The sequence below is a fragment of the Rhincodon typus genome, chromosome 2, assembly GCF_021869965.1.
Source record: "Rhincodon typus isolate 14 chromosome 2, sRhiTyp1.1, whole genome shotgun sequence".
Lineage (NCBI taxonomy): Eukaryota > Metazoa > Chordata > Chondrichthyes > Orectolobiformes > Rhincodontidae > Rhincodon > Rhincodon typus.
Window position 1 is genome coordinate 46,316,145 of NC_063333.1, and position 15,281 is coordinate 46,331,425.

General features: G+C 38.3%; 1 protein-coding gene across 1 annotated transcript in view; it reads right to left on the minus strand.

Annotated features, from left to right (window-relative positions):
• The window catches only part of LOC109927915 (G patch domain-containing protein 8), a 552,115-nt gene that overhangs the window by 4,121 nt on the left and 532,713 nt on the right, over window positions 1-15,281 (minus strand). The window contains exon 3 of the mRNA XM_048607894.1: window positions 2,467-2,597. Within this exon, the coding sequence (XP_048463851.1) occupies window positions 2,467-2,597 (131 nt within the window). The remainder of the gene's footprint in view (window positions 1-2,466; window positions 2,598-15,281) is intronic.

Consider the following 15,281-nt stretch of genomic DNA (forward strand, 5'->3'; position numbering starts at 1 on the left):
CGTTTATGACCTCAACTTAAAAATAATTCATTGTGATAGAAACTAATTGTAGGTCTGTAGTAGCTTTCACAGACTGAAACAGCAATTTTTATTCCCTGAGATTTCACACTGAAAATGTCATTTACTTTTTACCCCAATGACTGAGCTTTATCTTGGCACAACAATGTTGCTTTAACTAATTGCTTGCATCAGTGGGGATTATTCTTCACAACCCACCTTAAATTAGCTGCCAGATTGGCCTTAAAATAGTTGCCAGTTGGCTATAGAAGACGTACACTGGAATAGACAGAAGTTTATGTTGCATTATTAAACTGCCATCTAGGAGCTCACCATTGATTAACCAACTCCCAAATGAAAATGACTGCAAATTGAATACATTAATTTTCGTTCACTTCAGGGAATTCTGCACATTATCTGATGTCTGTAGTTAGGAGTCAAAGGTGAAAAAAGCATATCTCTACAACTACTCCTACGTGTCGAATGTCAATTAAAAAGGGATACAGAAAGAAGTTCACAGAATGTAAATACTTGTCAATTAGATAGTGAAATGAGCAAGAAACAGCTGATACAAGATTTAGAATATATATCAAAGAACCTGTTACTTGCATTGTTCAAAAACTTGTTAAATTGGATCATAGGCATTTTGTGTAAGTAATAAAATGATTATACATTATTATGTTTTAATTATTTTACACATAGAGGGCATTAAGACTTCAGAGCATACAAATTGAAATGCACATTTTATGATAGTTCAAAATCAATGTAATATTCATTACTTTCTGTTGCACCTATCATTTATGACAATACTATGGCTTTAAGAGGTGTATTTTGTCTGGGTTTTTTTATGAAGGAAGGTTGAGACACAGGAAAGAGCGGTCTTGCTCAAAGCCAATGAAGTAAATAGCTTATGAGGTCTTGGGGATTTTTGTTTTAGTTGGAACAAGAGAAGCAGCCTGAATGGCTAGTGTCAAGCTCCCATTCACAGAGCCAGGATTTTTGGTTTTAGCTTTGTGCAGTTGTTGGATCTTGAAGCTGGATGTGGAAGCTCTTATTCCTCTCTCTCTTCCAGCTGAAAGCTGGGGTTCTCTTCCTGCTGCTAGAATTGTATGTGAGACAATCTATTTTACTGAATTTGCCATTGCCAAGGGTGTGTTTGTAGGAAGTTACTATACTGGAACAGTTAATTAGTCATAGTTCATTAATCTATAATTTGGTTAAGCATTTTGTTGAGTTTCAGTTAAGCCAATTCTTTTATTTTTATTTTTTCTGTGTTTTAACTGTAGTAGAAAAATAAAGTGTATTTTGCTTAATGTTCAGTAGTTTGACCAATCAAATTGCATCTGGAATGCAACCCCTGCCCTTAACTTTAAAATAAGAAAAAGTTAGGGACCAGGCTCTCTTCTTAATATACTTTGAGTGGATTTGGTCTGGTCCAAAATGTTATGTTGCTATTTTTTAATGTAATGGAAGTTGATGTATCCTTAAGACCAATTTATCTTTTACCTTGAAAGTCCACGTCTAATCCAAAATTGCCAGTATGATTTTCAGCATATCCATTCAACCCGTGCTCCTGTTATGTATTTTATACATCTCAAATTCTTGAACAATTTGTTGGATCAAGTACCTAGCATCATCTCCAAAGTCCTTCACTGTTTATTTGATCTTCGGCTTGCTTTTGCAATTTTAAGAAACTGCGTTATTGTTTTACAGCAAAATTAAAAGAAGGAAAGTCATGATACTTGTAACAGACAAACCCACCAATGTTATGTTTGTATTTTAACCCCATGCAATATTTTGAAAATATATATCTGAATTTTATAACACATTAGCATATTTCCAAAGAGAGAATTTAGACATTGCAAAATTACATCATCATAAAAGTCTTAAATTTGTTTTTCTTGTGGTCTTCAGCAAATGTCTATTCCAGCGTACATCTTCTATAGGCAACTGGCAACTATTTTAAGGCCAATCTGGCAGCTAATTTAACATGGCCAGTAACACATCTTTTTGACCAGGTATTTCTGACTTCTGCCTACTTCTGACTGGTAAACAAAAAATGCTTTCCTAGAAATGCCATTATGGCTACTCTACTGTAATGGTGGCATAATGTCTTCACATAGGTCAACAGCTATTTGCTCTCTAAGGATACTATGACATTGCTGGTGAGGCACATTTACTGGTTGTACTCAGACCTCACTACTCTACACAAGATGTAATAGCAAAGTTCTGTCTGTATTGTCAGTCTAAAGGCAGTCTAACTGTAGGTTAGAAAGGTCAATGTAAGAGAGCAACTCAGTTGACTTACTTTTTGTTTTACTTATACAGCTAAAATTATTGAATGAACCTCACACATTCCATGACACTGTGACTGTGAAATTTGAAAAATATGTAAAGTCAAGTAACAAAGAGGGTAAACATTTAAATATTGATACATCATCTGTTGTTTAAACATTGACGTGTACTGACCATTCTGTCTGTTTCCGTAGCTCTGCAAGCTGATGGAGACGTTTGAGTGCCTTTTCCTGTTTCTTTTCATCTTTTCTCGATTTTGAAGCTACATTTCGAGCAAATTCTCTTTGCTTTAGTTCTTTCAGTCTCTGTGAGAGAAAATTCAGAATTTGCAATGATCAGTTGGCATCTGTTACCCCAGATCCTGCACAATTAACTTCAAACTAGAATATACATTCACTTACAGCCAACCAAATATACCAAGCAGTTTCAAATAGCAGTGACAAAATGAATTTTGTGCCACCTTTCACTAGTTATAGAGTGACACGAAAAGGAGTCATTACACAAACAAACATTCATTTCATCAACTCAAATCTTTCTATAAAGCTTGTATTTTTGAAACTGCAACAGCACATAACAAAAAAAAATCAAAAATACCTATATAGGGAAGGGCTCTGAGTAATATTTGTGATCAAAAACAATACCATTGTGTTCTAATTTAGTACCACATGACAGACATAAAGAAGCAGATGATTACATCACTTGTGTCCATACATACAGCAGGTAAACAGCAGCCAGAACAAAATACTGGAACAGTAAAGCTTTGTCCTAATCATAGACTGCTTTATTTCGCCTATTAAATCTGAAAAAAAGATGGGAGAGTAACTCGTTGCATAGATTTCCTTATGTGTTAAACACTGCATTTCAGCTTGAAATGTATATTGTTCATCTTTAAGCATTTTTTTGGGGAAAGCAGGAAAGAAAACCATTCCCACTTGTCAAGGAAAGAAAATAATGCTTTTCTGGCACTGCGAAAAGCAGGCATTGGAGAGCAAATGCCACTTCACTACTTACAGTCCACATGACAACCAGCAAAGTGAATGGGGCACCACTAAAAACAGAACACCAAACTGCTTACAGGCCCGTTTAAACTAATGATACCGGCATCAAGGAAATGGGAAACATAAAGAGGTACAGTTATATACATTAACATAAGGGAACTCACTCTAGTGATCTGCGCTCCATAAAATTAAAAGCACTTTTATGCAGAGTGGTATTTTGTTGTCACACCATTAAAAAAAGAACAAAGTAAAAATACAAAGCAAAGAGAACAGGTGAACACACAGAAAGCATTACAGGGCAAGCAAGATTATATTTATATCCAGGGTATTAAAACCAATACATATACACAACAGAATATTCAATTTTTCAGACCTTATTAAAGCTAATCATGATAATATAAAAAAATTGCGATGATGTAATTGATTGTGATATTGTCCAAGGCATATGCAAGATTTTGTTTCCCTATTAACCAGCTCTGACAAGGTAACCTTGTGAACAAATTAAGAAAAACATTCTTTGCAACACCAAAGACTATTTATTCTAGCTTCATTAAATCTGGTGAAGTCTTTTTAACCTTCTTTGTCACAATAAATTTTTTATTTGTTTTTAGCACACAGCTATCACACTTCAATTAAAATGTAATGTTAGTCAAAATTTAAGGAACCAATTACAAGATTTTTTAAATGAAAGAACGAGGTATTTTGTTACTTACTGACTTCAAGTAGAATAATAAAACATGACACCAAACATATAAATAAACCACATATAATATTAAAAACGAGTGTGTCTGATTCAGACCAGAACAATACAGACTATGAAATTCTAAAATCTTTAGAGTCTTTGGTGTTAGATTTTTAACCTAAAGCCATAATTGTGTAAAAGGTGATTTGTGTCCTCAGGAGTAGCAGAATCTTCAAATATCATTCAGAACTTGGTGAATGGTTGTTCTACCAATTTTCCTTTTCACTGGGTGCTGTTTCTGATAGGATGACGCAGAGATGGGGAGACAGAGAGAGACAGACCATCAGTTACCATCCCAAATTTATTCCCCTTGCTCAAAAACTGCTACTGCAATACAGTTCTGTAGTGTATTCCTGTGTCTTACTTCATTGTTTTCTTCTAAACTGAATAATCTTGCAGGCACCTTTCATGTATAATATGTGCCACTTATCAGGCAAAATGCAAATTGAAAAAGGAGATGCCAATTTCCCAACATCTGAATGAGTGACTGGTTTCAATTTTGGTTGTCAGTATTGAAATCAATTTTGCTTATTCCACATAATTTTCCTGAACTTGCCTCAACCAAATTGGTTAGACAATTGCTGCAGACATTTCAGGTCAATAGTTTTCATTTTAAAAACACTTTAGTCCCTGAAAACTCGATAAAAATCAAATGATGAAAGTTTAAACATTGATAGACCAAATCTTAGTACTCTCATGACAAAGTTATAACCATAAAAGGTTGGTAAACAACAAATATGAAGCTAGACAAAATAATTCCACAATGATTACGGTTTCAAGGTGGTTTGTCCATGAGACTTTACAGTTAGTGGAAACATTCACCATTGTTTAAAGAGCAATGTTAAGAAATTTGTAATACTAATGTGTGCCTTAAAACAGACTTGTTTTACAAGGTACTCTTCCATACAAGTGTGCATGAGAAACAAAAAGTGATGAGAAAAGTCAACTGCAGTTCAGGCTATCTATGCCCAAAACATTGTTGAGATAGTTAGCAGGGATAATATCAGTGTTATTCTAATTTTCATAATAAAATTAGTTTACCAAGGTACCTAAGCAAAATAACGGTCCTGACCATTCGATTGAATCATTAATTTATTGTTGTCATGTGCTGAGATACAGTGAAAAGTGTTGTTTTGCATGCCATACAGGTAAAGTGTATCCGGGCAGCAGAACTGAATGTAGAATACCGCTTGACAGCCACAGAGAAGGTGCAGAGAGAGAGATCAACATTAACATTTGAGAGGCCCATTCAAAAGTCTGATAATAGCAGGAAGAAGCAAATAGCTTAATTAATACATTTGCATAAGACCTAAGTTAGTGAATAACGATCAATCATCTGAATAAATGAAATAGTAAAAAAGAATTTCAGATGGCCATGTTTGAAAACTTTTTGGCACAATTTCAGAGTCGCAGAACACGGAATTATTACAGCACAGCAAAAGGCATTCAGCCAACTGTGTCTGTGCCAGCTCTCTAAAGGAGTGATTTACCTTTTGCTATTCTACCCTGCATTCTCCCTGTAGATCAGTACATTTTCCCTCTTCAGATAACAAATCAATTCTCTCCTGAAAGTCTTAATTGAGCCTGCTTTCATCACACTCTCAGGCAGTGAATTCCAGACACAAACAATACATTAATGTTGAAAAGATTTTCCTCAGGTCCCCAATGTTTATTGTGAAAACTACCTTAAATCTGCGTCTGCTTGTTCTTGTGCCTTCCACCAATTAGTACAGTTATTAGCTATTGGTACCAACTTCTCCAATATATCTTCATAACAAAAGTCCCTCATCCCTGGGAGCATTCTTGTAAAACTTTTCTGCATTCTATCTAATGTTTTCACATGTTTCCTGAAACGTGGCACCCTCAACTGGAGCTGCAGTTGAAGCTGAACCAGTGCTCTGCATATTGTAATAACTTTCTTGTTTTTATACTTTTCACCCCTACTAATGAAGCCAAGTATACTGTGTGTTTTATTAACTGTGCTCTCAAGATGTCCTGTAAACTTTCAATGATTTATGCACATACAAACCCAGGTCCCTCAGCTCCTGCATTCCCTTTAGAATTGTCTTTCCATGTTCTTCCTTCCAAAATAAATCACTTCACAGTCCCTTACATTTCATGTGTAACTTGTCTGCTCATTTGACCAATTTGCCTTTATTTTTTGAAGTTCTAAACTATCCACCACACAGTTTCCAATGCTTCCAGGTCATGTATCATCCACAAATTTTGGAATTGTGCCCTCTACAGCAATGCCTATTCGTTACTATTATTCAAGAAGAGTATGGGACTCAACATGGATCCCTGGGGAACTTCACATTTCTTCTCATATTATTCATTTTTCTATCTAGTCGAGAAAAAGAACTTATGAATTTCACCAGGTTGACTTTCTTTATTTGTGCCCCTCAGGATCAGCTGTTCTTTAAGTGAAAAACTGAAGGGAATAAAGGAATAGTTATCCTCAAGGCAGAACCTGAGCCCACATAATCCTGCCCCAGAATTTCTCGATATTCTCATAACGCTGTATGCATTTGCTTCATGTGAGGAGGCAGTGGTGTAGTGGTAACATCACCGGACTAGAAATCCAGAGGCCCAGACTATTCATCGCTAAAAAGAGACAAAGTCAAAGGTTTTCAAATTGTATTCATCAGGACTGGAACATCAGAAACAAATGCTTGAAAGGGAACACCAATTTATATAGCATGAGCAGAGGGTGCTGATTGGTTGGATGATGGGTGGCATAGTGATGCAGTAGAATCTGTTAACTGTTAACCTCAGCTAACTGATTAACCTCAGATCTGACAGCTAGTCTCTGATTGGTCAGAGAGTTGACATGGGAAAAGGAGCAAGGATTGGCAGTCTCCGTAAACATTTTCCCAATTAATAAGGAAAAATAATGAAGATGTACAGCATGTTTGCCTTTATCGTTCAGGGCATTGAGTATCAATGTTGGCAAGTCATATTACAGCTGTGTAAAAGTAAAGTTCAGCCACATTTGACGTATTGTGTGGTCAACACAGTATGAGAAGGATATGGAAGCATTGCAGAGGGTGCAAAAGAGGTTTTCTAAGGATGTTGCCTGGATTGGAGTGTATTAGCTATAAGGAGAGATTGGAGTGTATTAACCAGAATGTTGGAGGCTGAGGGGTGACCTGATAGAAGTATATAAAATTATGGGAGGCATGGATAAGGTGGAGTCTTTTTCCTAGGGTGCAAATATCAAATACTAGGGGGCATAGGTTTAAGGTGAGAAGGATATTGGGACTTTATATACCCGATTCAGTGAAAGGCAGTGCTATTGTTAAAGGATACGCATTTGTAAAATAAAGGGTGATTGGTGATGGGTGCCGGTCTCTGAAGAGTTATTTCACTTTGATTTGCAGGTTGGATCATCTGATGCTAAGATACAGGAACAGTGTAATTCAATATTTTTTTAATCGAAAGTAATCATGGCATATAAGCACAATACATTTGTATACATTACAGTTCTTACACCATATCAATGAATTTTTAACATTTATTCTGTAATGGAAGATTATTTCAGCAAAATTTTAAACCCCTATGTCAAATCATATTATTTTTTACCATGTTTATTCACTACTCTTCAGCTGGCACATACGTATGTTATTTCATTAGATTTTACCTTCAAATAATTTTTATCTGTAATATGTAAATCAGGTTCTTGAAATCTTTTCATTTTAATAAGACTTTATAACTCATTCACTTTAACCTCAGGCAGTACATATTCGATTCATGCTAAAAGCATGGAATGACTAATCTCCTCTCAGCGAATTCTATCCAAAGAAATCCATGGCAATCCCAATTCCATCAGGCAATATGCGATAGTGTGAAAGACAGCAGAACATAAATTCCCAGCTTGTTTTAAAAAGCATGACCTTGGATTTCATCCAAAATAACAAAACTCATGGAGAGTGCGAATAACCAGTCATATAATTTATTTTTGGAAAAGAACTCTAGGTGTAAACAGGAACAAAAGTAGTGTAAGGATTAAATAACTAGCCTAGTAATCCAAAGACCCAGACTAAAGAGATGGAAAGAGGAGTTCAAATCCCGCTGCAGCAGGCAGCGCATGTAAATTCAATTAAATAGACAAATCTGAATTAAAAAGTGAGTGTAAAAATAGTGGTTAGAATTCTTTTATTAATTGCTTTTGGTTCTGAAGGGAAGAATATCTGCTAAATTCACCTGGTCTAGCCTACACATGAGTCAATTTTTCAGAGTTGGGGAATAACTGTTGGTCTTTCCAGTGACACCCACATCTTGGAAAATCATTTAGAAAATAGTTCCTCAATGGCTAGATTGGAAATTTCAGCATCCTATATTTCATTGAGCTTAGATTGCAGGAATCTTAAAACAAAGTTAGGGATATGGTACAATTGGAACTAATAGTGAAAAGAAAAATCTGCTTTTACTTTGGCTAAAAGTTGGCAGAGTGTGTTCTCATTAGATTGAGATGCTGGATGACAGAAAGGAAACATCTGCCAGATCGAATAAACGTTCCTTGCTGATGGGCAGTAGGTTAGGAACTGCCTCAGCAATGATATTTCGATAAGTCAGCTGCCTACACTTACTGGAGAATGACAACTTAGTAAGTTACTGGACAGCCACTGTTACCTGGACAACCCTATCACGAGTCATTGCTCTCAAGAAAGAAGAGAGATAACTAGAGTCATAGTGTTGAACAGCACAGAAACAGACCTTTGTTCCAATTCATCCATGCTGACCAGGTATCCAAAATTAATCTAGTCCCACTTGCCAGCATTTGGCCCATATCCCTCTAAACCCTACCTATTCATATACCCATTCAGATGCCTTTTAAATGTGGTAATTGTACCAGCTTCCACCACTTCCTCTCACAGCTCATTCCATACTTGCACTACCCTCTGCATGAAAATATTGCCCTTAGGGCTCTTTTATGTCTTTCCCCTCTCACCGTAAACCTATGCCCTCTAGTTTTGGACTTTCTTATCTTTGGAAAAAGACCTTGGCTATTCACCCTATCCATGTCCCTCATGATTTTATAAATCTCTATAAGTTCACGCCCCCAGCCACCAAAGCTTCAGGGAAAAAAGTCCCAGGTAATTAAGCTTCTCCTTATAGCTCTAACCTTCCATCACCTCCAACATCATTGTAAATACTTTCTGCACCCTTTCAAGTTTAATAACATCTTTCCTTGAGCAGGGACAGCAATTCCCCAATTGAGCAGGAAAAAGATACAAAAGCACAGTTTAGGGATTCTTTTTTGTCCCCTACATTTTACATAAAGAGAAACTGATGTAAATAATGTCACTGTCTGTGGTAGCTTCCTGAATGGAGTATTTTGCATGGAAACTACGAATGCCTAACACACGGATTAGCAGGCCAGCTGCTGTTAGGAACTGGGAGTGGACAGAACTGTGAATAAGGTCTGAAGGTCCTGAAGAAAGTTGTAGACCGAATTTATTTCTCAAAAGGGAGAGGACATTACAATATGATTGCATGAAATCTGATAAAACATCATTGGACACAGCAATACAAAGATAGTCGGAATTGGACTGCTTATACAGCAGAGGTTACAAGGTGAAAGTGATGGAGGAATCAGATGGTAGATCACAGAACACTATGTAATAAGCCAGCAAGAAGATTTTCTGTGAGATTGTCATCAAACTTGAGAAGTGTCCCTTGGGAATCAGTACGTCGGGATAGTACATTAGATTTGTAAGCAGTAAGGCTGGAATTTTTGGATAGACATGTAATTGTGTGCATTCCCCCGAATGTAAATCCCTTCAGCATATTAACACTCCTGAAGGATAGGGTAACCTCCAGGCAATGAAAATCAATAAAAACAGTAATTCAAAAGAACGAGGACAAAAAGTATTGAGCCAGAAACTCATCTAGCTACAATCACACTTCAGGAGCTGTAATTCTCACAGAATATTTAAAGAACCTAAGGATGGGATTTAACCTTGCCGGCTCAGCAGAAATGGAGGCAATAGGGCTTAAAATTGCTTCTGGGCCTTCCTCATATCGTGCCCATGCCCATAAAATTTTAACCTACCACGTTTTGGCTGTGTTTCAAGTGCTAACTTTAGGCAGGTAGAATCCTAATTAAAAGGTTAACATTACAAACCAATAACATCACATCCAGTCTCATTGTATATTAACTCAAAATTGTAGTAGTCCTGCCTGGGTTCAGAGCCACCAGCAAATTAATGAGATGATATATGGAAAAATGGTAGTGTTTACTCGATATTAAGTTTCTGAAGTCACCATTTAAGGCTTAAAGAAAAAATTGTAAATATTTTTCTTGCTGCCAACATTCTGTTGGTTTCATTCTCACTGTATTTACCCAACGTTCTCACCATTGCTCACATTACATCAGGAAGGTGAAAACTCTACCCATGGAAGCTGCAAACTGTCCTCACAATCAAGCAACATCAAAACAAATTGTCATCAGAGCCACTTCTGGTGAAGAGCTTTTGGTCTGTAGTTGGCCCATTAGCGAGGAAGGGTTGGCGATTCTCCCCGGTGCCTTTGGGCCAAGAGGGTCCACTTCTGCTGAGAGCCTCCTGCCCAGATGCAAACTGTCCCTTCTTAGTCCGAAAGCCTGCAGAGTTTGCCACAGGGAGGGGATTGAGTGACTGGGCATCTGAGGAGGGAGAAGCTAAAGGGACAAGTGTTACTCCTGCTGTGATTGCATATGAAGATACCAAGAATGCCATTGTTACTGCTGTTCTCCATCAGCAGATATCACAAATAGTCCCATATCAGCAAATATTGTTAAAGATCATTTTAAATAATGTGTTGCTGCACAATGGAAGGCTACAATGAAAGACTATACTTCTGAAATTGAAATACAGTTGAATTTGTCTTTCCCCACTCCCAGGAGTTGAAAGCCAGCACATTGACAACATACAAGTGTGCTGGATGTAGAAAAGATTGCAACTGTCTCTCCACATCAACTAAGAATACACAGAATGAAAAGATTGTGGAACTATGCAACCAACTGGAGTAATGTTTGAGTATGGGATGATTTTACAACTAGAAGTCTGATACATAACATCACATGTCATGGCTGCAGGGAGCTGGAACAAATACTATCTTTGCTGAATCGAGGTGTATCTTCAACCCTTCGTGTGATGTTAGGAGGGCCGAGCATACAACCACATCGAATTTCACCCTTATTTTTCTCTATTACTATGAAACAGTTGCAACCGTTCTCATTTTCCCAGACTGTTGAATCTGGATAATAACTTGTGGAATTATTGAGGATAGAAGATATTTGATACTTATGGAATAGAAACAAATAATTTGGTCCAATTGGTTTATGCCAGTGTTTATTTTCTACACAAGCATTCATCCACCTTATTTTATTTAACTTATAGCCTATTGTTACCTTCCTTTTCATCTTAATGGGTTGAATCATATCTGTCTCTGAGTGACATGAGGGATGGTGAGATGAATGGTAGAGTCAGAAGAGGAACATCACTACATCAAGGAGATAGTAGGAACTGCTGATGCTGGAGAATCTGAGATAACAAGGTGTAGAGCTGGATGAACACAGCAGGCCAAGCAGCATCAGAGGAGCAGGAAAGCTGACATTTTGGGTCTGGACACTTCTTCAGCAATGGGGGATCAAGATCATCTCATCACATCGTGCACACTCTACCCTGGTGGTATGGCTAGATTCTCACTAGGCAACTTCGAGTTCCCAAATGATTATTATTACTGCTTGCTAAATGCCTTGTTAACAGCCCAGCTCACCATGGGCTGTAACTTTATCAAACTTGCTATATAGATGAGCCATCAGGAAGATTCAACATGCAAACCAGAGCGGGTTCTTGGTCTATTCAACTCACTGCTTGCTCCAAAAAGTCCTCCATTTTAGACACCGGGCATCAACTCCATGGGCATTGAACATATGCATCCTATATCCATGGATGTTGGTATTTGATATCAACCAGCCTCTATGAATCCTCATGGCACATCTCAGATCCACTTACTTTGGTTTGTTGCTACATGCTTCTGTACTTCAATGTTGCACCAAAAACTATCCAAAATTTCCAAAAAGTAGCATTGTAATACTGCAGCAGGGACACTTGGTGCTCAGTAACATGCACCCAGCTCAGTGACTGGGTCTAGGTTCTTTGCTCGCTCCACAGAATTCAGTCATTCTGAAACTACCACGGTTGCTTGTAGAATTCCTGTCTTGCATTGCCTTTTTTGTGCATTGCACCCCCAGCCAGCGATATCAGGCTCATATTGCAGACATAATGCCTTGCCATTTAGTGCCAACACAATGCTAGGCAGCTTGCTGTGGTTGTCAGCAGGCATTAGTCAAATCAAGGGGGATAGCCTTTGATCAGGGGTTCCCTGCAACAGTAAGTCAAGGACAGCCCCCAATTCCAGTCCAAGCACTGCTCAGGGTGTTCAGAGTCAGAATCCTCTGCCCAGAAGTGGGTGAGGAGCCAGATGACAGGCAGCACACCGTCAATCTTGATTCATCCTATTTTAGTGTGGGCATATTTCTTCTGGGATGGGAGACAGGCAGGTGACAGAACATGAAAGTCAATGGCATACTTTTGTAAGCAGGATTGAGAGTCCTGCTTGGTGTGTTGCCTACCTAGTGCCAAGGTAAGGGGTATCTCAAACTGATGTTTAGATATTGGAGTAGGTGGGGGAAGATTCAATTGTTGTGGACCATGTTGGGACTGACAATGTAAGTGTAGAGTAGGCAAAAGGTCTTGTTTGAGAATTATGGGGCATTATGAGCAAACCAAAATAATAGGACCATAAGGTTTATCATCTCTGGATGATTACCCAATCGACATGCAAAGTAGAATACAGATAAGAAAATTAGTGAAGTAAACACATGGCTAAAAGAGTAGGACAGAAAAGAGGGGTTCCAGCTTTTTGGGGTCACTGCCATCAATAATGAGACAGGAGGGAATTGTATCATCGGGACAGGCTCCACTTAAACCAATCTGGGATCAGGATCCTAACAGAATGGCTGAATGGGGAGGGGTCACAAAGGGCCTCAAACTAATTGGGGGTTGTGCACAGAAGAGGTTATTTAAGTTTCCAGAGCAAGCAAAAGGACGGAGAGTATGGAAAGGGTCAGGAATCTAACTTCAGGCACAGCAGATGAGGGGACAACTATGAGTAGGACGGCAGTCAACACAGGACTGAGGATGCACACAGTATACAAAACAAGGTAAATGCGATTGTAGCACAGATTGAAACTGGCAGGTACAATGTTGAGGGGTTTGCAGAGACGTGGCTGTGAGGGGATCAGGGCTGGGAACTAAATAAATTCGGATACCCATGTCATTAAAAGGACGGGAATTGGGGTTGGTTGCCTTGTTAGTGAGAAATGAAATTAAACCGATAGCAAGAAGCAATTGTAGAGTCAGAAGGCATAGAAAGTGTGTGGGTAAGGTTGAGGAAAAACAAAAGAAAAAATATCCTGATGGGAGTTATAAACAGGCCTGCAAGGCATAGTCAGGATGTGGGGAAGAAAATAAATCAGGAGATAGAAAAGGTATGTAAGAAAAGCACTAGCACAATAATCATGGTGGACTTTAATATGCAGGTGGACTAGGAAAATAATGTTGGTAGCAGATCTCAAGAAAAGTAATTTGTATGAGATGGCTTTCTGGAGCAGCTTGTTGTAGAGCCCACTAGGGAACAGGCAATTCTGGATTTGGTGATGTGTAATGAGGCAGACTTGATTAGGGGGCTTAAGATGAAAGAACCTCTAAGGGCAGTGACCGTAACATGATAGAACTCACCCTGCAGTTTGAGAGAGAGAAGCTGGAATCAGACGTGATGGTATTACAACTGTGTAAATGTAACTACAAAAACATGAGGGAAGAGCTGGCCAGGTTTGATTGGAAGGGGAGCTAGCAGGCAAGATGGTAGAGCAGCAATGGCAGGAGTTTCTGGGGGTAATTTGGAAGGTACAGCAGAAATTCATCTCAAGGAAGAAGAAACATACTAAAGGGAGAATGAGGCAACTATGGCTGACAAGGGAAGTCAGAAACAACATAAAAACAAACGAGAAAGTATATAATGTGGTGTAGATTAGTGGGAAGCCTTTAAAATACCAGCAGAGGACAACTAAAAAAGTAATAAGCGGAGAAAAGGTGAGATATATCATAGCTGGTCATATAAAAGAAGATTGCAAGAGTTTTTTAAGTCTGCAAAAGGACATTGAATTCTGGAAAATTAGTCTGGTGAAATACTCATGATGAACAAAGAAATTACAGAAACTGAATCGGTATTTTGCATGGTTGAAGACATTAATAGCATAACAGTGACATACTCTTCAAGACAGTCAGTGGGCAGAGATGAGTGGAGAGGCCATCATGAGGAGGAAGTCACTGCGGAAACTGAAAGATCTGGAGGTGGATAAATGATCTGGACCAGATAGACTACACCCCAGAGTTCTGATGGAGATAGCTGACAAGATTGCAGCAACATAAAAGTGCCCCCAGATCTAAGGCACTTTATCTTTCACTTGAAATGTACCAATGCTGGTAGAATTAAATCTTAAATTTTGCAACATAAGATTCTTTTCAAAGCTAGATGCAAAGCATAGATATTGTTCATCCATTTAGCAGCAGAAATCAAGAGTTTATGACATTTAGGATGCTTTTGCAATGGTATCGTATCTAATGCTTGCCATTTAGGCTCTGTTAGCCAAGATGTCTTTCAGCAGGACTTGGGTAGGATCATTAAGAATGTACCTTAGTTGTTTTTACATTGATGATGATATTGGTATCAAGGGTAAGACATATGGCAGAGAACAACCACAAGCTTCATTTACTGGTAACAACAACATGATGAAATGGGTTGATATTTAACAGCACCATGTGCCAGGTCAACAGCAGCCAAATAAAGTTCTTTGGTCCATTTACTCTGCCTATAGCATCTGTTCCATTCCAGGTAAGATCGAGGACATTAAGCATTTCTGAACTGATGGGATAAAGAGGACCTGGATGTTGCCTCAGATATTTGAACTTTTTCTCATCATATATTCCCAACTTTATTAAAAATGTGAACCATCCTGGAATGTAGACGGTCTTTGATTCTGTTAGAGATAGGAGGAACTGCAGATGCTGGAGAATCCGAGACAACAAGGTGCAGGGCTGGATGAACACAGCAGGCCAAGCAGCATCATAGGAGCAGAGAGGCTGACGTTTCGGGCCTAGACCCTTCATCAGAAAAGGGGGAGGGGAAGGGGGTTTTGA